General features: G+C 45.4%; 2 protein-coding genes across 3 annotated transcripts in view; both read right to left on the bottom strand.

Annotated features, from left to right (window-relative positions):
• KDM3B (lysine demethylase 3B) overlaps window positions 1-11481 on the bottom strand; it is a 62763-nt gene extending 51282 nt beyond the window's left edge. The window contains exon 1 of the mRNA XM_079770837.1: window positions 11183-11481. Coding sequence (XP_079626963.1) covers window positions 11183-11386 — 204 coding nt within the window. The 5' untranslated portion in view covers window positions 11387-11481. The remainder of the gene's footprint in view (window positions 1-11182) is intronic.
• Window positions 11482-14684: 3203 nt separating this feature from the next.
• FAM53C (family with sequence similarity 53 member C) lies at window positions 14685-23596 on the bottom strand. 2 transcript variants are annotated; one of them, XM_079770874.1, is made up of 5 exons: window positions 23380-23596; window positions 20270-20499; window positions 19591-19648; window positions 17321-18105; window positions 14685-16373 (listed from the first exon to the last, which is right to left on the bottom strand). In XM_079770874.1, exons 2-5 carry the CDS (start codon window positions 20345-20347, stop codon window positions 16116-16118), a joined length of 1179 nt encoding a protein of 392 aa, XP_079627000.1. In that variant the 5' UTR covers window positions 20348-20499; window positions 23380-23596; the 3' UTR covers window positions 14685-16115. The 2 variants fall into 2 exon arrangements, with proteins under 2 accessions (XP_079627000.1, XP_079627001.1); XM_079770875.1 differs by lacking the exon at window positions 23380-23596 and having other exon boundaries at window positions 20270-23364.
• Window positions 23597-23654: the final 58 nt, after the last annotated feature.

Here is a 23654-nt window from a genome sequence, read left to right as displayed (position 1 = left end):
AGGGAAAGGGGTGGTTGGGGGACAGGAAGAGGATTGGCATAGGAGAGCTTGAATGGAGGGGAGAAATAAAAGACATCTACTAAGATGGGCTCCTGGTGGCTAACTGGGCTCAAATTAAAAATAAACAAACAAAAAAAACCCAACAAACAGTCTAGCAGTTATTTCTGTGCAAGGGCCTCGCACAAACTGCACTTCAGGGAAAAGCCCTAGCTGAACTTCCTGCCTGTCCTGGGTTACTGCCATTTGAGCCAGGCCTTTTATTTATTTATTTATTTATTTATTTATTTAAAATATATTTTTATTGATTTCAGAGAGGAAGGGAGAGGGAGTTTGAAACAGCAATGATGATAGAGATTCATTGATTGGCTGCCTCATGCATGCCCCCTACTGGGGATGGAGCCTGCAACCAAGGCATGTGCCCTTGACTGGAATCAAATCCAGGTCCCTTGAGTCCACAGACCAGCACTCTATCCACTGAGCCAAACCGGCTAGGGTTTGAGCCAGGCCTTTTGTAAAGGAGTTCCTGGAATCCTATTTCAACCAATAGGACTGAGGCTTTCCCCATCCAATCAGAGCTGTGCAGCTCTGGCCAATCAGAAAGGCTCCATTGTAATCAGGACAATGCCTTTTGGACCAATCAAACTGAGGATTTGGAGTCCTCATTTGCATGAGAACAGACCAATCAGGGACTGCTGTCCATATAAGCCAGTTCCCTTCTGGCTAGGGGAGTACAATTTCCCTTTCTATGAAAGACTGCAGGGGAGGGGTGTGGGATGGGAATGGGGGGATGAGGACAAATATGTGATACCTTAATCGATAAAGAAATTAAAAAAAAAAAAAAAGAAAGACTGCATTTCCCTGGCTGAGCTGAAACTCCAATAGTAAAGAGATGTTCCATCGCTGCGCTGTATCACAATTGAGCTGTTTTACACTGCTCCCCAAACTGGGGATTCCTGTTGACACTGAATTGGCACCAACGACCATCAGTTGGCAAGGGGTAATTCTTTTAATACTTTTTAGGCCTTAACAGGAAATGTTCCTTTTTTAAAAAAATATATATATATGCTTTTATTCATTTCATTGAGAGGAAGAGAAACATCAATGGTAAGAGAGAATTATCGACCAGATGTTCCTTTTTTTTTTCTTTTAAAATATATTATTACTTTTATACTTAAAACATTTTTAAAGGAAAGAATTAACTTTGGGATCAGGTTGGAAAATAAATTATAGAGGGAAGAAACTGGAGCAGGCAGACCAATTACAAGCCAATGGTAGCTCAGGAAAGAGATGAAAAAGACCTATATCAATTAAGACTACGAATGGAAAGCAAACTATATTTTAGAAATTAGAGATAAAAATAACTGGATATGGTGATAATTGTGAGAGAGTAAGGGAAATGGAAGACTAACTCCCAAGGGTCTTAATTTTTCTTTTCTAATTTTCCTACCTACACTCTAAACAAAATATAAATTCTGTTACAAATGATTTTACAGCCAAGGTGAGGAATAATTGCATGTCTAGAATACTGCTGTTTTCAAATAAAAAGTAAATTTCCATGGGTTCTTGATCAAAAGGTAGCTTTCTGAGAGTGCATCTTCACTACAGTACATTTAGAGAAAAGAGATAGCTTTCTACCAATTATCCCCAATTTTTTTCTACTTTCTAACATTCTCAATAAATTAAACGTTAAGTACTTGAATAGCACAGGAATGACCTGAATCAAAACTCAAGCATATATAGTACTTTTAGGGGCTGTGGATGGAATCATAAAGTTCTAGATTTGCATCCCAACTTCCCCATTTCTTAGCATGTAGCCAGGAGCCAGTTACTTTAGCCTCTTTGAGTCTCACTTCCTTTCCTAAAAATAGGGACAGTTTAAGTACCTCAAAGGATTGTCATAGGATTAAATTAAAGCACAAAACGCCTAGCAGACCATGGGCTCCTAATAAGCATACATTCCTTAAGCAAACTCATAATACTAGTCAGATTATAAATTGGTATGACAAAAAAATAAAAAAATTGCTATTGCTATAACAATCTTAAATATGTGTATATATTTCCATAATACCACTCTTGGCATTAATCCTAGGAAATAACTCTAAACATATGAAAAAGTTTATTCACAAAAATGTTCATCACAGAATTATTGATAAAGCCTAGAATCTGCAACAATTTCAATATCCAACGAAAGGGAACAGTTAAATAAATTACTCAGCCAATAAAAATTATAAGATTTTGCTGCCCTAACCGGTTTGGCTCCGTAGATAGAGAGCTACGGCCTGCAGACTGAAGGGTCCCGGGTTCGATTCCAGTAAAGGGCATGTACCTTTGTTGTGGGCACATCCCCAGTAGGGGGCGTGCAGGAGGCAGCTCACCAATGGGTCTCTCTCATTGATGTTTCTAACTCTCTATCCCTCTCCCTTCCTCTCTGTAAAAAAAAAAATCAGTAAAATATATTTAAAAATAAAGATTTTGCTACCGAACACTTATTCTTTTCCTCTTAGTTACAAAAGCAATACATATTACCTGTGAAAAATACAGAAGCACTAAGAAAATTAAAATCACCCATAATAAAAGTTTTTACTAATACAGGAAAAAAAATTGCCATATTAAATGAAAAAGCAAAATTCAAAATTGAAACTACAGTATTCAACTTTTTACAATTCTAAAAAATAAAAGATTAGTAGAATATGTATCAAAATATAAACAACAGTTCCTAATGAGTTGCAACACCGCAGGAAATATTTTTGTTATTATTAAAATAATTTCTACATTTTGTATAATGGTCATGCATTACTTGAGAATCAGAAAAACAAAGTATCTATAGCTTCTAATTTAAAAACCCAGATGTAAATCACAAAAATCAATGGATATGGTACCTTGGGTTGGGGTCCCAAATATGAGTCCAATAATGTCAAGATAAAAAAGTTAGCCCTAACCGGTGTGGCTCAGTGGATAGAGCGTCGGCCTGCGGACTGAAGGGTCCCAGGTTCGATTCCGGTCAAGGGCATGTACCTTGGTTGCGGGCACATCCCCAGTAGGGTGTGTGCAAGAGGCAGCTGATTGATGTTTCTCTCTCATCGATGTTTTTAACTCTCTATCCCTCTCTCTTCCTCTCTGTAAAAAATCAATAAAATATATTTAAAAAAAAAAAAAAAGAAAAAGCTTAAAGATCAATCATAAATATCTTACAACTGGGGATCTTAAGAGTAGAAATCCCGTAATAAATCAGCATTGAAAGTTAACCTAATACTGGCTTCTAAATATTTTATTTTTTAAGATAGGGTGGTCAGAGAAGGCCTTTTAAAATAATAAGAGCCCTGACCAGTTTTCTCAATGGTTAGAGTGTTGGCCCACGGACTGAAGGGTCTTGGGTTCAATTCCTGGACCAGGGCACAAAACCCGGTTGCAGGTCCAATCCCCAGCCCGGTAGGGGCTCAAGAGGAAAGCAATCAATCAATGTGTCTAATGCATGGATGTCTCTCTCTCTCTCCCTCTCCCCTGTCCTTTCCACTCTAAAAATCAATGGAAAAAATATCCTCGTTCCTCAGGTGAAAATTAAAAAAAAAACCCAAAACCCCCCCACAACTTTTTAAAAGGAAAAAATAAAATTCTCCAAAAAGAAAAATGCATGTGCTCCCTGTTCTTGATGAACTTACAATCTAGTAGGGGAGATAGTTATATATTTTGTTATATAACAAAAAAATAGATAAATATTCCAAATGAGATATCCACAGAGTGCTAAAGAAGAATAAAAAAGACATAGTGGGGATTCAGAAAAGCTTTTTTTGGAACCTAGAATAGAGAAGCTTTCTTTTCTCTTTATAGGATTCCGATGGATGACAACATTAAAAGCATAGGGCCGTCGTCGGCAAACTGCGGCTCGAGAGCCACATGCGGCTCTTTGGCCCCTTGAGTGTGGCTCTTCCACAAAATACCACGGCCTGGGCGAGTCTATTTTGAAGAAGTGGCATTAGAAGAAGTTTAAGTTTAAAAAATTTGGCTCTCAAAAGAAATTTCAATCATTGTACTGTTGATATTTGGCTCTGTTGACTAATGAGTTTGCCGACCAATGGCCTAGGGTAAAAAGGGGGAACGAAGCAATGGAAACCAGAGAGTACTAGGAAAGTGGAGGATTACCATATCAGGACTGCTTGTTCTAAATATCCTTTTGGCAATACCCAATTTTCCTTGTCTGATATCTTTGCACACTAGGGATCCTTCTTATCTGTAATTTGGTCTCTTGAGTAGACTGTGAGGGGGCTCTGTGAATATATCTGATAGGTATGTTTCCTACTGTAAATTAATAACCTTACATATGGATTTACAAATCATTCTCCAGAGAGTTTGGTTAGTAAGACTCAGTCTCCTAGGGCCTGATTACCCCTGAAGACACACGAAAAACTGAGTTTCTGCCCTTGCAAAACCGAGATCACACTATATGAGTTACTACTAAACAAACAAGTAGATTTTACCCATTTATAGATGACAGTAAAAGATGTTTTGGCGATAGGGATAGTGGGGGAAGAGCTTAAAAACCACCAACCTGTCAAAGGCACTGGAAAACTGAGAAGCAGCAACAGGTGCTGTGTCCCCCAGGCCGTGGGGAAGCAAAGCTTACAGGAGCCCACCCCAGCTGTTGTCGAGAGAATCACTAACAACAGAAAACGGCATGTTACCCACCATTTAGGAGGGTAGAGAGTAAACTAAATCAATCAGAACAAGTTGGGGATGAGAACCAAGGAAATACTAAAGAAAAAAATAAGCCCTTGTCAGGTGGGGAGTTAGTAAAGCAACTCTTAGAAACAAATTAGTAATTAAGAGGAGAGATCTGATTGTGTTAGTAAAGGGAGAGGACTAAATGGCCAGTTTATAATGTGCATAGCGCTAAAACAAATAGAATGAAAAGACAAATTAAAACAGAGCTATTAAAAATTACACACACATATAAGACAACCTTAAAAAAAAAAATAACCACCTATATGAAGCACTTGAGTCCCTGAAAAACTCAATGGTGGCTTAATGTTTCCAAAATAGACCCTTCTAAAAACAAAACAAAACAAAAACAAAAATAGATCCTCCTGCTATAAAAGAGTTAAGATGAAAAGTGTGCTTAGAAGGGTTCAAACTTAAATGTTAAATATTCCTTTGTAAAGTCTCATTTTATTTAAAGTTCTCTAAATTGTACACTGATTCATAAAAACACATTCTATTTAGTTCAATAAACAGAGCATAATTTCAGATATCACTCCGGTATTTATTTAACTTGAAATTATAGGCAATGAAAGGACATTTAAGGATAATTATCAAAAGCCATAAACTCCCATTTCAATTAGGCTGAAGTTTAGGTTGAGAATAAATACTAATGGATTGCACACACTGAAAACATGGTACTACCTGGGACACTTGACTATAGTTATATAACTAGAAACAAAGTAGAGAGGTATTTATTTTAAAGGTCAGCTAACCTGAGACAAAGAGGAAAGGCTGGCGGATAAGGTAAAAATAAATAAATAAGTAAATAAATAATAAGGCAGATATGCTTTCTTTCCTCTCGGAAGACTCCAGATAGAAGAAACATGGTACTAGCCCAGACACTGCTATAATTACTACATTATCTCAAATCAAAGGAAAGTATCTTAGAATCCACTTTTCTCCCAGATAAAGATGAAATATCCTATATAATAAAAGGCTAATATGCAAATCGACCAAATGGCAGAACGAACAGTCACTATGATGCACACTGAACACCAGGGGGCAGACGCTCAATGCAGGAGCTGCCCCCTGGTGGTCAGTGCACTCCCACAGGGGGAGTGCCCCTCAGCCAGAAGCCAGGGTCATGGCTGGAGAGCACAGTGGTAGTGGCGGGAGCCTCTCCTGCCTTCACGGCAGTGCTAAGGATGCCCGACTGTCCCGAGGGCTCTGGACTGTGAGAGGGCAAAGGCCGGGCTGAGGCCCCCCCCCCCCCCAAATGCACAAATCTCATGCACCGGGCCCCTAGTTTATATAATAAAAGCCTAAGTGACCGTTACAGCAGAACAACCAGTCACTATGATGCTTACTGACCACCAGGGGCAGATGCTCAACACAGGAGCTGCCCCCGGTGGTCAGTGCGCTCCCACAGGGGGAGCACTGCTCAGCCACAAGCTGGGCTCATATCTGGCGAGCGCAGTGGCGGTGGCAGGAGCCTCCCAGCCTCCGTGGCAGCTCTAAGGAGCAGCAAGTAGGTGGGAGGTAAGGAGAGAGGGCTCCCGGACTGCCAGAGGGCACGGGACGGGCTGAGGGACAACCCCCCCGCCCTCCCGCACGAATTCCATGCACCAAGCCTCTAGTTAAGAGAGAAAAAATAAGGCAGAGCCCAGCAGGTGTTGCGCAGTGGTTGATGGTCTATAAACCAGGAGGTCATGGTTCAATTCCCACTCAGGGCAGAGGCTAGGGTTGTGGGCTCGATCTCCAATAGGAGGCAAGCAGGAGGCAGCTGATCAATGAGTCTCATCACTGTTGTTTCTTTCTCTCCTTCTCCCTTCCTCTCTGAAATCAATTAAAATATATATATTTTTAAAAGTAAGGCAGGTGGATATGCTTTCAGTCTTCTTGCAAGTTCTGGATAGCTGAGATAGCTAAGAAATGCATCCAAAACATCAATGCTACCAAAGCATCATTTAATTCTACCATACAGCAACGAAAGGATAGTTTATTTAATAAAATGGTGCTGCCACAATTGGTTACACCTTAGGAAAAAGTATCATCCCTCCCCAACCTGTCATTTACAAAAATATTTCACATGGACCAAAGAACTAAAAGTAAAAATAAATACATGAAAATATTAGAAAAATTTGAAGAATATTTATATAGACTCAAGATGGGGTAGCTCTACCCAAGCAAGTAAACCCAGAAGTCATTAAGAATGGTGAGATAGCCCAACTGGCATGGTTCAGTGGTTGGTTGAGTGATCTATGAACCAGGAGGTCAGGGATCAATTCGAGGTCAGGGTTCGATTCCTGGTCAGGGCACATGCCTGGGTTGCGGGCTCAATCCCAGTGTGGGGTGTGCAAGAGGTAGCCGATCAATGATTCTCTCTCATCATTGATGTTTCTATCTCTCTCTCTCCCTCTCCCCTACTTCTGAAATCAACAAAATATGTTTCCTTTCCTCCCTTCCACTCTCTCTAAAAATCAATGGAAAAAATAATCCTGGGATGAGGATTAACAACAAAAAAAGAATGGTGATAAAAAAATTTTATTTTTCTGTGTGGCAAAGCAACTCACAAACAAAGTCAAAAGACTAATGAGAGCCCTAGTCAATTTGGCTCAGTGGATAGAGCATCGGCCTGCGAACTAAAAGGTCCCAGGTTCGATTCTGGTCAAGGGCACATGCCCGGGTTGTGAGCTCGATCCTCAGTGGGGGAACTTGCAGGAGGCAGCCGACCCATGATTCTCTCTCATCATGGATGTTTCTCTCTCTCTCTCCTTCTTCCTTCCTCTCTGAAATCAAAAAATATATATATTTAAAAAAAAAAAGACAAATGAGAAAATTGCAAAACACTTGACAGGTAATGGCATTAATATCACTAATATGCACAGAAGTTGTACAAAGTGATGACAACTCTCATTTTTTCAAATGTACAAAAGACAGGCATAAATAACCACGCAGGAGGCAGCTGATCAATGATTCTCTCATCATTGATGTTTCTATCTCTCTCTCCCTCTCCCTTCCTCCCTGAAATTAATAAAAATATATATTTAATAAAAATAACCCATAAAAGAAATGTAAAAGGCCAACAAACATAGAAAACTACTAGTGGTCATGAAAATGCTAGGTACTATTTTTCACCCATCAGATAGCCAAAAATGACAAAGATGATACTGAGGACGGCAAGGGTTAGGCGACATAAGCATTGCATGTATACTCTGCTGGTGGGAGTATGAAATAATATAATCTTATTGGAAAATAACTTGGCACTACCTAATAAAATTAAAAATACATAGATTCAACCCAACAATTCCACTCCTGGATCGCTGAACTACAGAAACAAAAACCATGATTAATTACACAAAGAGATAAATACAAGTTTATTAATCACAGCATTGTAGTGCCAAAAATTATAAATAACTTGAATGTCCTTCATAAGGGGAAATAAATTATGGTACAGTCATATTATGGAATATAATTAGTTTTCTAAAAGGAAGAGTAAGATCTATAGGTACCGATGCCCATGATATAATGTTAAGTGGAAAAAAGAAAATAAGCAGGCTTTAGATATTGTGTAGCATGCCATTTGCTTTAAAAAGCAACCCTATGTATAGGAATGAATAGTTTTATATTTTTTGTAACAGTATTAAGAAAAGCAAGCGAAGCCTTCTTTGGTAAGTGGGAGCTGGTTAAGGATTAATATTGTTGGCTTTTCCCTGTATACTTTTGGTTGTTTGACATTTTGTAAAATGTAAGTTTTGCTTTTATAATAAAAGGAAAATCCACCTTCTTTGGTGTGTTTTGGTGGTGGGGTTTTTTAATCAACCATGCCAACATCTGTGAAGGTTTCAAGGTCTATGCGATTTATATGGATGAATAATGATTCAGGAACACAAAGAGGACACTGGGTTAGAAAAGTGAGAGATAAATACATATAAATCCATTAAACTAATTTTGCAACAAGACAAAAAAAAAAAAAAGACTTAAAAACCCAACAGGCTTATTTTGAACTACTATAAATAAACTATTCTTGGGTGAGGGGCGGGGGGAGGCAGGGGAAGCTGTTTTCCTACTTAATCTAAAAATCTTAGTAGTTGTCAGCATGGCTTTGATGATGAAGATGCTCACCTAGTAACGTATCAACAAATCTCCCAATCAACAGGATCCTGACTCTCCTTTTCTTCATAATTCATCTTAAGGTAGCACATGGCTTTGATACTGTTTTCCAAAAAAGTGTTCATTAAATGGATCAGGGCTATATTTTGAAAGATTTCTGAATCAAAAAGTATTTATAAAGAGGATATTAATGGAGCCTAAAATTGAGAAGTGTTTTCAATCACTTCAAAAACTCATTTATCCAACCCTCACTCAAACTTAACAGGGGGCGCCCTGCTATGCATTACTCAAAACCAAGCATGCCTGAAAACATCTTAAACATAACTGAATGAAGATCTGCCCAATCACAGGCCAGCTGCTTGCAAACTCCACCCTTGAGTACAGGAAGAACACTTTTGATTGGAAGATGGTTGTGTTTACTACGGTGTGGTGCAAATTGGAAAGGCCCACATGTCTAGGGTCCAAAGGAAAGCTCTTTAATGAAAAAGGAAAACAAACAGCCAATTCTGACCCTATATTAGTCATTGTCAATAACAGAACCTCATCATAGCAACAGCAATTCTTGAGCAATTTTGCAAACTGGTGAAAATTTCTGAAGACTATTTTTGTTGGCTTTCTCATCTATGTCCCTTGCTATTCATACAAGCACAGTGTATTCTCAAAACCCAAATCTGCCTTTGCTTCTAATGCATACAGCTCCATGCAAGACCTCAATATCTAAGAATCACTGCGACTTTTACGTGGTGTGAGAAACAAATTCCATGGGCCCAGTAGAAAAATTATTCAGTGTTTAGCTTAATAGGTGTCCAGCATCTCAGTGAGCTTCTAAAACCTCTGCCCTGAGGGAGCCCAGTGAACAATAACCTGCATGGGTAGCCATTTCAGGTGCAGAGCTCATTAGCAATTCATGAAATGGAGGAAACAACTAGAATATAAAATTCAGAATGAAAACCTAGGCCTGTGGTCAAAGTGTGCATATAATGGCAGATCTTAAGTATGTTTTACATTCAAGGGGGCAAATTACTGGATCTCACAGGGACACTTCTCCCCCATCCCAACCTAGAAAGCAATCTTTTAAAGAAAGCACGGAGGAATTTAAATGCAAATCTCCTTAATCCTCCTCCACCCTTATATTCCTGACATCCTTTTACAAATTTGCCCCAAGGAAGCCTCACAAATGCCCTCAAGCAGCCTTTTCTTATGTAGCATGGAGAAAGATAAAAGCAAATAAACTCAAGAAGCAGAAGCAAAGCCTAAGCCCATCACCAGTCAAGCAACCCATAAAGCTTGTATATGGGGGATGGGGGGGTGTAACATCACTGATCAACAGAAAAATTAGTAACAGAAACCTACAATGTTACTATTAAATCTCCTAAAATGCGTCCGCGTTTATAGTGAATACAAGTTCACCAAGATGTACCTTCTGCCTACTGACCCATTCCATTCCAAAAGAATCCTGCTATTTTTCATAGCCTTATTTCAAAAGAGAAGCTAGGACTGCTATCAAAATGAGGAACTCAAGAGGCTTGCCAAAGCTCAAAGACAGTATTTTTTTTACCGCCACAGTAACAAAAAGAGCACGTCATGTTCCCGAATGCTGGTTAAGTTCTATTACTTGAACAACTTTAATCACAAAATACGCCAAGGCAAGTACTCAAAAGCGGTCAAGCCCCAACACAAAGTTTCAAAACAAAACCTCTCCCAAGGTTAGGAGCGTAGCCGAGTTGAGAGCACAGACAGGTCTCGATCTTAGCAAAAAACTGCAGCTCCTGTCACCAGAAGGGCAAGGAGAGCCGAGCCCGGAGTGCCGAGAGCTGGCTTTCGGGAGCCCGCCAGGCTGAGCCCGGCTCCGACAAGGAGGAAGTAACGGCAGATAAAAAAGCCCGGAGCAGCTCCCACGACCGCCTCGGTGCTGCTCACAACTGCCCACGTTCCCGCCCCACTCGGGTCCAGGAGGGGAACAGGGAGCAGGTCAGGGAGAGCCGGGGATCGCAGGTCCGCGTCTTCCAGGGGCGGCGGCAACCCCGGCCGAACTCGGCGGGGCCGGGAGCCCGGGTTCTGGAGCCTCTGCCCCGAAGACGTGGGAGGGGGGCTGGAAAAGGGTCGTTCAGGAGGCGGGGCCTGCGGCTGGAGGCAGCGGCTTCGGTGCCCTGGCCGCCCCCCCACCCCCGGGAAACCGGGGCGCGCACCCCGACGCGGAAGCCATGCTGGTCAGAACTCGGGGTGCTCAGGAGCCGGTGGGGGGCGCTAAGGAGATTTGGGGGCGCGGAACTGGGTCACCCCCACCCCACCGCCCCCTCACAATGGCCCCCGGGGAGGCCGCCCGCAGGCCCCGCAGCCCCGGCCTCGAGTGCCCGCCTCGGCCGTCACTCACCGCTAAGTCCTGGGGCACCGCCCCGCTCATGGCCCGCACCGTGCCGGCCCGCCAGGCCCGAGTGCGCAGCGCAGGCCCGGGATCTCCGCCCGCCGCCGCCGCCGCCGCCGCCGCCGCCGGCACCGAGGCTGAAGCCGAGGCCGTGGTGTCCGCGAACAGAAGCAGCAGCCGCTTGCCCACCGGGGAGGCCGCTGCGTCCGCCATCGCCAGGGCCGGCCAGACCCTCGCTCCCGCCCGCCGCCTCCCACCACCTTCGCCGCCGAGCGCCCGATCCGCCCGCAAGGCCTCCCTCCGCACCACCCGCGGCCGCGGCTTCCCCCCCACCCCCCCAACAGCCACCACCAACCACCGGCGCCGCGCAGCGCCCCCGGTGGCCGGGAGCGGAGCCGCAGCCTGGGCCCCGCACAGCGCCCCCCGCGCTCTGGAGCGGGGTGGCAGCTCCGGGCCCCTCGCAGCGCTCCGCCCCAACCTCCCCAGGGCCTGCAGTGCCCCCTGCGTCGAGGAGGGGAATTGCAGTTTCGGAGGGGGTGGGGAACTGGGCGGGTCCTTCAGTCCCCCAGGGCACCATCAGGGTCCCAACCTTCCTTCAGGGGGTCCCATATCTTAGAAGGCTTTAGCTTACCCTCCTCGCACACCAAAGACTTTTACTGGGGTGGGGAGCTGAGGGGCAAGGTACCTAGAGAGTGAATGTTTTGAGCTGAGAAGTTAACACCCCAATACCTATCGATTTCCTATCCTGAACATGCCCCACCCCAGTGGTGGGCAAACTTCAGTCAACAGAGCGGCAAACCGTGGCTCGCGAGCCGCATGTGGCTCACGAGCTGGTTTGCCGACCACTGCCCTACACTACCTGCCATTGTCTTTTAGGAAACTTTCTCGCCATTGGTCCATCAGACAGTATCTTTCTTCTCACTGGCCCATAACATGGTTATCATCCCATTCTATATTACCATGACTTCATAAGTTCCTTTCCAATTGACCAATGTGTTACATCCATTGGATATGATACTGCCACTCTTGCCACTGGCTGAAGGCCAATAAGCTTCCATCTTGGTATTCTGACTTAAACCCATAGAGCTTTTCCCCCTTCTAAGTCTGCCGATGTTATTAAGTCCAGGTGTTTCTCAACTCATCTTTTAGGCCAGTGGTCGGCAAACTCATTAGTCAACAGAGCCAAATATCAACAGTACGACTGAAATTTCTTTTGAGAGCCCAATTTTTTTAAACTTAAACTATATAGGTAGGTACATTGTTATTAACTTAGTTAGGGTACGTGGTATTTTGTGGAAGGGGCCAAAGAGCCGCATGTGGCTCGAGAGCCGCGGTTTGCCAACCACTGTTTTAAGGGAATTGGAAAGGGACCAATGGTGGGGATTCTTTTTTCTGGTTCAGTAATAGTACCATCTTTTAGGGCAGTAGTGGGGCTGGGGACAAAGAAAACCCCACCACCTCAATCTGAATTCACATTAAGTGTGGGAGATCTATAGCTCCTGTTAGAAAGGGGATGTAGTGGAGAGATACTGAATTTTTTGTTTAGGTTGTTTTCACTCCAGGCAATGGGAAACCTCAATCGTTAATGTTGGTAATGTCAGCGACTAGCACAGGTTCCATGGTATTATGGATGCAGAGACTGAGTATACAGACTAGAAAGATAAAGGGTCTATTCATGATTGTTACCCTAAAAGTAGCTATTTCTTTCACAGATCTGCCCTACAGACAGGAAAGAGCAGTAGCTGGTTCTTTCACCAAACGAATGTGCCTACCCAGTAATCTGTCCATAACCTTGTCTTTACCCTTGACCTACTTTACTTATAGCAAAAATTGGGGCAGGGATGGGGAGTAGGCACCAACGATTGACTTTAAAGTACAAAACATCTAGGGAAGTGAATCTAAAATTAACCTTGTGGAACACCAAGGAAGCATTTCTTTGGATTTTTTTCTCTCCCTATTCCTTGTAACTTCCATTTCCTATCGCCAAGCTGGGACCTAAGAATGCTTTCCTTGGCCAAGAGACACCTCTTAAAGCACAGGGTCTACAAGTTGTTAGTTAAAAAGAAACAAGGGTGAATCCATACAGGATCTAGCTTGCAGCTTTTCTAGAAAAATTCACCCCTAGAATTTTCTCCCATGTGCAGCTCTATTTACTACCCCAGTGTTCCAAGCTGGCTTCTCACAGAACAGAAACAGAAATGTGCCTAAGCTCGGGGATAGAACGGCAAAGGTGGGTAATTCATTCAACAAAAGTGGCAAACACTTTTCATGTGCCAGTAACTTTTTAAAGTGTTGGGGATACACTAAATAGAGCAAAACCCTTGCCCTCAGGGAGTTTACATTCTTTCCTACATTAGGACTGGTAAATGAAATCACATTTGGCCTCACAGTCAATAAACAGTAGAAAAACCCAACAGAAAAATTGAACAAAAAGGAAAATGGTTGGTAAGAGTCATTTTAGATGTTCAAACTTTAACCCTGCTCAAACAGCCATTTTGAGGGAAGAAAAAACCTATAATGCTGAGCTTCTTTAACTACATTCCATTGCCCCATCCCTTCTAAGCCCCTCCCTTTACCTCCAGGGCAGTGATAGTTACTATCTTTTCAGTGTATTTTCACCCCCTCAAAGGTTCCTGCTCCAGGTAGTCAGGCCAATACTGTCGTCTGCACACTTCATTGGTATTCAATAATGAGTGCCACCAATTTGAAGCAGGAAACTGGGACGGAGGCTAAGCAACTTGACTCTTCTTGTTGCCCGGCAAGTCAGCACCAAACTGGTAAAGAAAGGCTATGCCTTAGGGACAGGCTCCTGCCTGGATCTCTAAGCAGCTACACTTCACCCACACACATTGGAAGAATGCTAACGTAGGAAGAAGGGTGGAATAGAAAGATCTAAAGAAAGAGTGAACCACACAGCTTCTTTCCGCAAATGAACATTCAATGGAAGCTTTAGGGAAAATACCACCTTCTAGGGTAAAAGAGAAGTTCCGCTGGTAGGATAATTTTACAAAAGCAGTTATTTTTAAGATGCAGAAATTATCTAAGTCTTTGAAATCTGAATCCTGATGACTAAATCTCCATTTCTCCATCTTTTTTAAAAAAGATTCCTGGTCAAGTCTCCCATCATGACTTGACCCACTTCCCAAAGCCTACAAACCAGTCTAGACAAGTCCCTGCCTATACCATCAAGCATTCTCAGGAAGTTAGAATGTATTAACATTTCACTTCAATATCTTAGAAGTGAGAGTGATAGTTGAGAAGAGGAGACAGAGACCAAATCAAGACTGCCAGAAACAACCCAGGCCTTAACAGAAGCCCAGGCCATAGGATATGATTGCTGTGGCCACACAGGACCTACGGACCAGATACTGCCCTTGAAAGGCAAAGGCCCAGCCATGCCGTAGAGGAAGGGGCTGGAAGAGTTAGGTGGCCTTCTCCCTGCTTCCTCTTTGCCTTTCTTTGTGGTGATGGGAAGAAGACACTGTAATACACAAGGTTGCTTGGGAAAATGGATTATTCTAATAAAACTTTATTTTTTCAAACACGGCCACAGAGGCAGGACCTCATGTTTAACACACACACAGACTTATGGATTTTTTTTAATATAAAACAAAGTTTACGAAAAATTTTTTTCCACTTTTTGTATTTGTAATCCCATTAGCACAGGGACTTTGGCAGCAGGTGGGAGTGAAGGGCAGCTAAAGCTGCCACTGGGCAGTCACCGGGCACAGGAGGAGAGCACCAGCCTGGGAGTGGCTTCACTCACACACGCAGGAATACTCACCTACTGGTCAGCCACACCACACACACAACACAGATGCAGATGTCTACCCAGCGTCAACCACAGCCCTGTAGAGATGCGCTCCACTCTGGGTAAGCCCAATATGTGAAAATCCAAATAGTCAAACAGCTAAAGTAGAGGGAGGTTGCTTGCTTGCTTTACAAAAGAAGCAATCACAGGCTGCTTTTAAATGGTCAGCAGTCCAAATGCATCAAAGGTCAGAGGGTGAGGGGAAAAAGGTCCCATCAGTAAAGAGGGAAAGAAAGAGATGAAGCCCTTCAACCCTGCCTCAGTTACCCACATGTGCTTGCATCTACTTAGAGTGAGAGAGGCAGGTGGTATACAGCCTAGGCAATCTGATAAGAAGAAAAGGCCAGCTCAGAATCAATGTGAAGAGCCCTCTCCAGCCCCAATACTAACTATCTAGGGGAGGGGGGGTGGGCCTGAGGAAAAGATCATTGGCTGAGGTCACAGCACTTAAAAGAGCCTGCAGTACCCCCAAACAGAATCCTTTGCAGAGCCAGTGGTGCTTATGGATTATAAGCCTGGTTCCAGAGCTACTTAGGAAAAAGAAAAACTTGGTGCCCTCCTTTTGACTTCTTGAACAAGCCCACTGTCCCATGAAAACTCAAGATCCTGGGGGTATCATGATGCTCTACTATTAAGGAGCAACTGCCTTCCTTCCCTAAGGCTACGCAAACACACCTTTACACCTTTCCTCAAGTATACTCCCAAGCACACACACACACTCGCACACAATTTCTCCGAGGAGGCTGAATGAACCCCCCACCCTGGCCAAATTCTAAGACACAAGTGCCCTTTGAAGCAAAGGGGCTAGTGAAATTCCCCGAGCTGGGGTCAGCAGACCCCTTCCTTCCCTGCCCGTTGCTTTCTCATTGGCAGGGATACTCACACTCAGGGCCGCCATGGGAAGGGTCTGCTCTGGGGCTGTCCCTCCCGCCACCAGCTCTGTTTATCTTGTCCCGGCCAGTCTCTCGGCATGGTCGAGCTTCCTGGAGCGAGATTTCCGGCTGCCCTGAGTGGGAGCCCTCCACTCATCCCCATTCCCAGGCTGGGCCCCCAGTCTTGGAGCCTCGACACTTGTTAGTAGCCATAAGAGAGTCAGTCTGTGTGGCCCCAGGAAGTAGTAGCCTCTCAGTTTTAGTTCTCCTCAATCAGATTTAAGTCCAGGTCCCCAAAGTCCTGCTGGCACAGTGTCCGCTTACTCAGCGCCTGCCGCCCCCACCGCACGGACCCCTCCTCCTCCTCTTCGCTTTCACTCAGCACCTGGGAGGAACCCCCAATGGGGCTGCAGGAAGCAGAGAGGGGTGGGGGGCTACAGGCCATGAACCACGGTGGAGAGATGCTGCTGCCTTCCCGGGCTGTTTCTTGGAGACAGACACCTCCTGAGTATGGTTTCTGTCAAATAAACAACAAAGTTAAGAAGGCAAAGGAAGATAATAACATCCCAGAGCACCCAAGCTGTATTTCAAAGTGTCCTGTCCCTTAGTTACCCTCTAAGGCAGGAATCCTAGGCTTTAGGGTGAGGTTTATGAACTCACTGATAAAATTTGGAAAATTCAGTGACCATGTAACATTTCTTTGAGGAGAGATCTCATAGTTTCCATCAGATTCAAGATTAAAGACTCATTTATAAGCTTCATATGGGCAGAAATATCATCTGCCTATTTCACTACTGTAATGCCAGGGCCTATACTGTCAGCGCCAGGTACATAGTAGGTATCCAAAAAAATACCTGCCGACTGGTTAGATGGATGGCTGTGTTTAAGTGTGTAAGTTTGCAAAGAGGTTTGTGACCCAGTGGTATAGCAGGAAGAGTATGAAAAAGTGGGCAAGTGTTTAAGACAACTGCACTCATATTGGGAAGTCAAAAGCATATGCTGAACAGATGAACGTTGCAGCAGCCTGTTTTAAGCTCTCCCAGACCCACTTAAAGCAGTGAAGGGCAAGTGGCAAAACCATCCTTGAGCACAAACAAGGAGGGGTGGGGCAATGATGATGGCACTCTGTGGCTTATGCATTCTAAGAGTGGAGGGAAAGTGCCTCTAGCAAAACAATCTGGGAATCCCTATTGGAACGTTTAACATGGGTCTCACCCATTTCTCTGGAACCCCCAGGACTGAGGAGTTTCACAGGACATGGCACTTCAGGATTCAGTGCTAAAACCAGGACAGTGCTGGGCAAACTGGGATGGTAGATCACTCTAGTGAAAGCTCAGATATAAAGGAGCTCCAGGGGAGGCTCTGCCAGGAAGGCATGGAACTAGGGCAGCTTAAAAGTGAAAGAGAACACAGTCCCTTGCTCCCATCCAACCATTCTAGCTTCCTTAACCCGGCTGGTCCCACCTGATTCATCTTGTCAAAGTCCAAGGAAGGCCTTAGCCGCCGGGGGTCCTCCTCGTGGCGCCGCTTCACTCCAGCTTTTCGGGCATCCAGATCACAAGGCTGTGAGCGGCTTCGAGGAAGGTTGCGGAGGCCTCGGGGTCGCCAGGGCAGCTCTGGGGAGGATGCGGGGGAGCTCCGGGCAGAGGGCAAGAAGCGGCTTGCCTGTGGGCCCAGGCTGGGTGATAGGGAAAAGCGGCGTTGGGGTGGGCAAGGGGATAGGGATTCAGCATCACTTTCCCAGGAGCCACTTTGGGGGGAGGCAGCACAGGGTTGAGAGGAATCTTGGGTCAGGGCCAGGCTGAAGAAAGGTGGACTGTAGGGTCTGTGGGCTGGGGCACATTGAGAAGAGGCACTGGGAGCTTGGAGGAACCTGAGGCTGGAGACCCGCTTTGGAGGGCTCTGGTGAGGCACCTGCGGCCCACCCCCTCCACCACTGCCTCGGTGCTTGATGGGAGTCCACAGCTTGGAGGGGGCAGGCCGCCACACTGGCTGCCAGCGAGACAGGTCCACGGGCACTGAGAGTGAGCGGCAGTGCCTCTTGGATGGAGGGGTGGGGGGCACAGGAAGCTTCTCTGGGTCGGGGGGCTCAGGGCTTAGAACTTGGGAGAGGGGCTGCTCCGGTGGGGAGCTTCCCCGGCTGGGTGGTCTGAGGTGCAGGCTCAAGCCTGACGGGTGGTAGCTGAGGTTGAGGCTGTCCTGAAACTCGGCACAGGAACAGTGGGGCAGGCCCCTCCAGGAAGCACCTTCTGGAAGGCATTCATCATAAAAAGAATATTAATGATAGCCAATATATTTTTAAGAGCTTACTATGTTCCCATAATGAACATTTTATGTGAGGTTTCCCAAAAACCTATTTTTATGCCCATTTCACAGATAAGAGAAGTCCAGTACCTTGCCCAAAGTCATGTATCAATCAAATGACCAAAACAGGATTCAAATCCTGGTCTGTCTAAGGTTAGGTCTTTTAACTGCTATGCTATTCTGCCTCCATTATGATGAAACACATGGAATTGAAAATACACTCTCATACAGCGCCTTGCCACTCCCTCTCAAAGGTAAAACAATAGAAACGTGTCAGTGTGCCCCACTCATCCCTCACTCCACTCAACCTAGACCTACTTTGTTCCCCAACCGCCCACAGCTGGCCTATCCTCTCCTTCCTTAGCCTTTCCCCTTTCCAAGTCTCAACAGCACCAAAATAGGAGTTAGGGTTGCCAAGGAGTAAGAGGTAATCAAACAGGTAAGAGATCACTTTTATTGCTAGGGAGGGCAAACAGGATGTAAAAGGCCTTCGATAGTGGAACCATGCTTGGGAAACCCTAAGACTTTATGCTACTTGTGTTCCTGCGCCTGGTCACCCAAATATGTTGACTCCTTTCCCACAGACCTGCTCTGAAATCCAAACAGATTGGGGGACTGAGGGAAGAGAAAATGGACTAAAATGAATGGCCCTCACTGAATTCTAACCAAAACTCTGACTTCTGGGAGGCAGCTCATTAAGAGACAAAGGGCCTACTCCAAGCTCCTCTGGCTGACTGCATTCTGCAGAAGCTAGATATTCGGAACAACTGATAAGTATACGAAGTCATATTTGATGATTGAGATAACCCACACTTAACATTTTTAGTCAACAGTTCTGCCCCTACTAACCTCCATGAGGGCAGGGACCATGTATCCTATTCTGTACTTAGAACATAATACCTGGCTCACAGCAAGTATTTAATAAATCAGAGGAAGAAATTAAATGAAGACACTTTTGCCAACTTACTTCCCTTGCCAGGTATCCTAGAAAAGAAAATGAGCTGCACAGCAGCCTAGCATCATGGGTTAAAGTTCTGGTTGTACAATAGTGATGCCTGCCCCCATGATCACAGACCCTTTGATTGAATAATTTATAATTTATACCTCAGATACACATTCACCTGTGTAAAATGACGGACATATGTACAAGGCTATTCATTATGGTTTTGTTTGGAAATAACCTAATGCACATTAATAAGAGACTGGTTAAATAAACTATGGTACATCCCTACAGTGCAATAATATAAAACAAGGAAATGTTCAACATTACATAATGATATATAAAACAGAGACAAGTGCCCATCTCAGAAGGTGACCCTGAGAAGAATGTTGTGGAGGTAGGCTACCTAGTCCTGGTCACTGGAAACCAAAGAAATATGTGGATGGAAGTATGGGCATACACACATATATGCAAACACACAATACCTTACCAGGCACAAGCTGGAAAGGGTTCCCACAGTTGGAGATGTCTGCATGATCAGGCAAAGGCTAAGAGAGAGACAACATCCATCATGATTCAGGTTCAGGACACAGATTTCCAAGAAGCCCTGTTCAGCTCACCCCTGCAATTCCTGGGCTATAGGGATGTTAGGAACTCTTTTTTTTTTTTTTTAAATGCCTTTATTGATTTCTGAGAGGAAGGGAGAGGGAGATATAGAAACATCAATGATGAGAGAGAATCATTGATTGGCTGCCTCTTACACGCCCCACACTGGGAATCAAGCCCACAACCCAGGCATGTGCCTTTGACTGGAATCGAACCTGGGACCCTTCAGTCCCCAGGCCGACACTCTATCCACTGAGCCAAACCAGCCAGGGCTAGGGACTCTTTAAAGTGTTCTCTTGTCTTCCCAAAGTTAGTGAGTAAAATAATGCACATCTTCCAATATTTCAAACCCTTCTCCACCCAAGTTTTAGTGTCCCTTCTCTATCAGTGGAAAAATCCCTGCTTTCTTCCTTTTGGGGTGGGTTTCTTGAGCTTTTAGTGGACTCTTCCAGTATAAGTACCATGACTCATATGGCATAGGACAAGGGTGAAGTAGTAGCAACAAACAGCCTCTGTAAAAAGGGGGAGGGGGTCGTGGAGAAGCAGGAAGACTGGTCTTTTACCAGACTGATGCTGAAGCGTGTGCATTTCAGCTCATCCAGAGTCTGTTTCTGTAGCTGCTCAGTGATCAGGGTTATCATGATTCTCCCCAGGATCTGACTTGCACACTTTGGAGCAAATGATGGATGTCTTCCCTGTTGTTCTTCCAGACCTCACTCGTGAGCCGTCTTCTGCCACTGCAGCACCATTCTAGCACCATTGGGACTTCCCTCTCCAGTCATGCCTGCTGAGTCTGCCAATTACAGAGGGACCAGCCCCAAGTGATATTAGAGATGTACCTGGTCCAGAGGTGGAAAATGCATGGCACACATACCACAGCATCCCTATGCCAGGCCTCTGGCAGACATCATTAATTGATCACAGCTTTTTCCTGCTAAGCCTAAACATAGCCTCAGACACATTATAAGCTTGGTAGTCCAGATACCTAGTAAAATGAACTGGAGTTGGCAAGGAAATTGAAACCTATTTGCCACTCCTAACCTGGTTCATGCTCTGCTGTCTACCCAGAATACAAGCACCACTTAGAAAACAGCTAAGGTGAGAAAGAGGAATGACCAAATGGTTATTTCCATCCTGATTAGCCCAATATTTTCTTTATCAGAAGCAGAGAGGTACCCTTTACCTAGACTACAGAAATAATAATAGGGAGCAGGAGGAGAAGTGGTTGGAATGACTTTCTGCTTCAGACAAGAGTCAATGAGGTTTTAAGTTCTTCCTTAGCCTGACCGGCTGATGTAATTTTCCAACAGATACTGTATATATTCTCTTATAAAATGAGAAAATAAGGAAATGGTACCAGGGTAATGCCAATTATATTTCAACTCAATAGATGTTAAAAACAACAACTCTGTGACTTTATTCAACTAAGTTTTTAGCCTGATCTGACTCAAAAACCATTAATACAATTAATCAAGACTCTTTCTCAGGTCAATTTTGGTAAAAACAAACTAATTCTATCAGATAATAGGCTTTAAGCCCACATAATTACCTGAGGGGTCTTACTCAAGGGAGGAGGGGAGGTTAACCTAGTGTCTTCATACTAGTCTGCCTATTCCCAGAAGTGACTAGCAGGCTGACCGCTCACCAGAGGGTATCTGTAGCATCTGCTAGTAAAGAGAATAAACTATCTAGAAATCTCAATCCTGATCCTATTTGCTGTGACAGTTTTGGCAAATCACTTAACCTTAGTCTCAATCTACCCGTGTAAAACAAGCTGAATAATCTTAATCTGTCACATACAACGTAACAGACAATACCAAAATGTAAGAAGCATACCATCTGGCCTGTACAAACCAGGAGTCCACATAGGCTGTTTCTCATCCCTCCTGTTTGTTGCTCTACAAAGCCTCAGGCTGCCACAAGTGATGATAACATGAAGAGGAAGGCAACCAGGTTCATCTCTTTGATTAGATGCCAACCTCCATCACCTCAATGACACCCAAAAGGGCTCTTCTGTGACCTTGGGGGCAAGATCACTTTCTACTTTTACAAAAAAGAAGGGATCATCTCTACCCCATTCCTACCTCAGAGGGAAGCCTGCCACAAGGAAAAGCAAAGAAATACACGTGGACATACTTGGAGTTTTTTGGAAGAAAGGTGTGGGAACAGTCAATTATCAGTCTAGTTAACTATCATTTTCATGCATAATTATTACAACCCTGAATGCAGTTCCAGCTTCTTGAGAGCTCTCTTCAGCTGCTTCCCCTACTATGTTCTTGTGGGAGAAGCTAAAGCTTCTATCACTTCTGCTCTTGGTTTCTTAACTCTACCCTCAAAGATCAACCAGAGAGGAAATCTAACTGCAGGCTTTTACCCCAGAGAGCCTAGGCTTCAGGCTGACAACAGGCTGACTAGTCATGAGGAGCAGAGTGTGAAGCAAAACTCTTTCAAGCTTTTCATGAGGCATTTGGCCAAACAGCAAACTCCCAGTCCTCTCTGGGATCAAGTGAAGAGAGTGATTTCGTGGTGGTTTTTTCCCCTGCGTTTTAATTGTTGGGATGTGGCCACACACGGCGGTAATTGGAACAATGCAACTACCACCACGCAACTGATCCTCTCAGCCTGAGTTTCCTAAAACAGGCCAGGCTGAGAGGGGGAACAGAACGGAAGCCATAAGGAATCAAACCAGGACACAAAAGAAGGCAAACCAGCTCCGCGAGGGGCCTCCTCTTTCTCGGGCAGGCAAAGAAAAAAGTGTAAGAAGCCCTCTCTTGCCGCCTTCCTTCCCCTTCCATTTTGTATTATCTGAGGGGCAGAGACTACCCTGAACGTTCACTAAACAAGTTAAAACTTCTCAGCTTAACTGGCACGGGGCTCAGCCCTGCAAAGAGCAGCAGGCCGCTAGGCCCTCCCCACAATCCCACCAGGCCCAACTCAACCCAGGCTTTCCCTCCACCATCGGCCCCCTAAAATAAAGGCTGGGCCCTCACCCCACCTCCTATTGGATGGCAGTAACCCCTGACATTCGGGTTTCAGGGATGCTGAGGCTGTGCTGAAACCTGGAGAACCTAGCATCAAGTCAGGCTAATGGGGAGGAGAGTCGCAAATCCTCTGGGGACCTTCCCTCAGGTCCCAGCCCCAAACCTCTTGGGGAGACGGAAGGAAAACATGAGGAAGCAGGGAGGTGCATGAACAGGTAAGTGGGGGGTCTGGTTGCTCTTCCCCCATATGGCTCTGGTGGAGAGAGGGGTGACAAGTGGGGCGAACCCCTCCCCCTCACCCCCGATGAAGAAGCAAGAGGCTAGGCCCCCCTCCAATTTTCAACCTCCCCCTCGGTTGCCCTGCCTGTCCCCGCGGGGTGGGGCATAGGTCGTCCGCGGGCCCCTATGGGGGCGCCAGGGCTCGCTCAGGGGGGGCTTGTGGCTCCTCTCTTCCCAATTAGCTTCCATCATCTGGCCGCGGAAGCGAACTCAGGACGCAGGGGATGGAAAGGGTCTGGGACTCAGCACTCCGCCACCCCTCCCCCACCGGGTCCCGTGCTCTCCCCGCGGAGGCGGCCGGCGAGGCCCTGCCGCGCGGGCGGCCGGGCTGGGGGAAGGGAGAGAGGGAAAGAGGGAGGGCCGGCCGAGGAGCCCGCCCCGAGGCCCGAGCGCCACCTGCCCTCGCCACCTACCGCGGCTCCTCCAGCTCCCAGGGCCGCGGCCGGAGCAGCTCTGAGCGCTCCGTTCACCCCACGGTGTCCTTAAAAGGCGCCAGCGCGAACCAACGGGCCTCTCGGGCGAGTGGGGGAATCTCTCCTGCCCACAGAGTCCCCCTGAACTGTCCGCGGGGGCTCGAGACTCGCGTCGCTTCTCTCTCGAAGTCTTTCTTAGGTAGTGCTGTCAGGAAGGAGCCCGGTTCTTTGATTTAAGGATGAGGGCGGTTTCCTCACTATGGAGTCACCCCCTC

The sequence above is a fragment of the Cnephaeus nilssonii genome (genome assembly GCF_951640355.1).
Source record: "Cnephaeus nilssonii genome assembly, chromosome: 5".
NCBI classification, from domain to species: domain Eukaryota; kingdom Metazoa; phylum Chordata; class Mammalia; order Chiroptera; family Vespertilionidae; genus Cnephaeus; species Cnephaeus nilssonii.
Note: the sequence above shows the minus strand (reverse complement) of the source record. Positions and strands in the feature narration are given on the sequence as shown.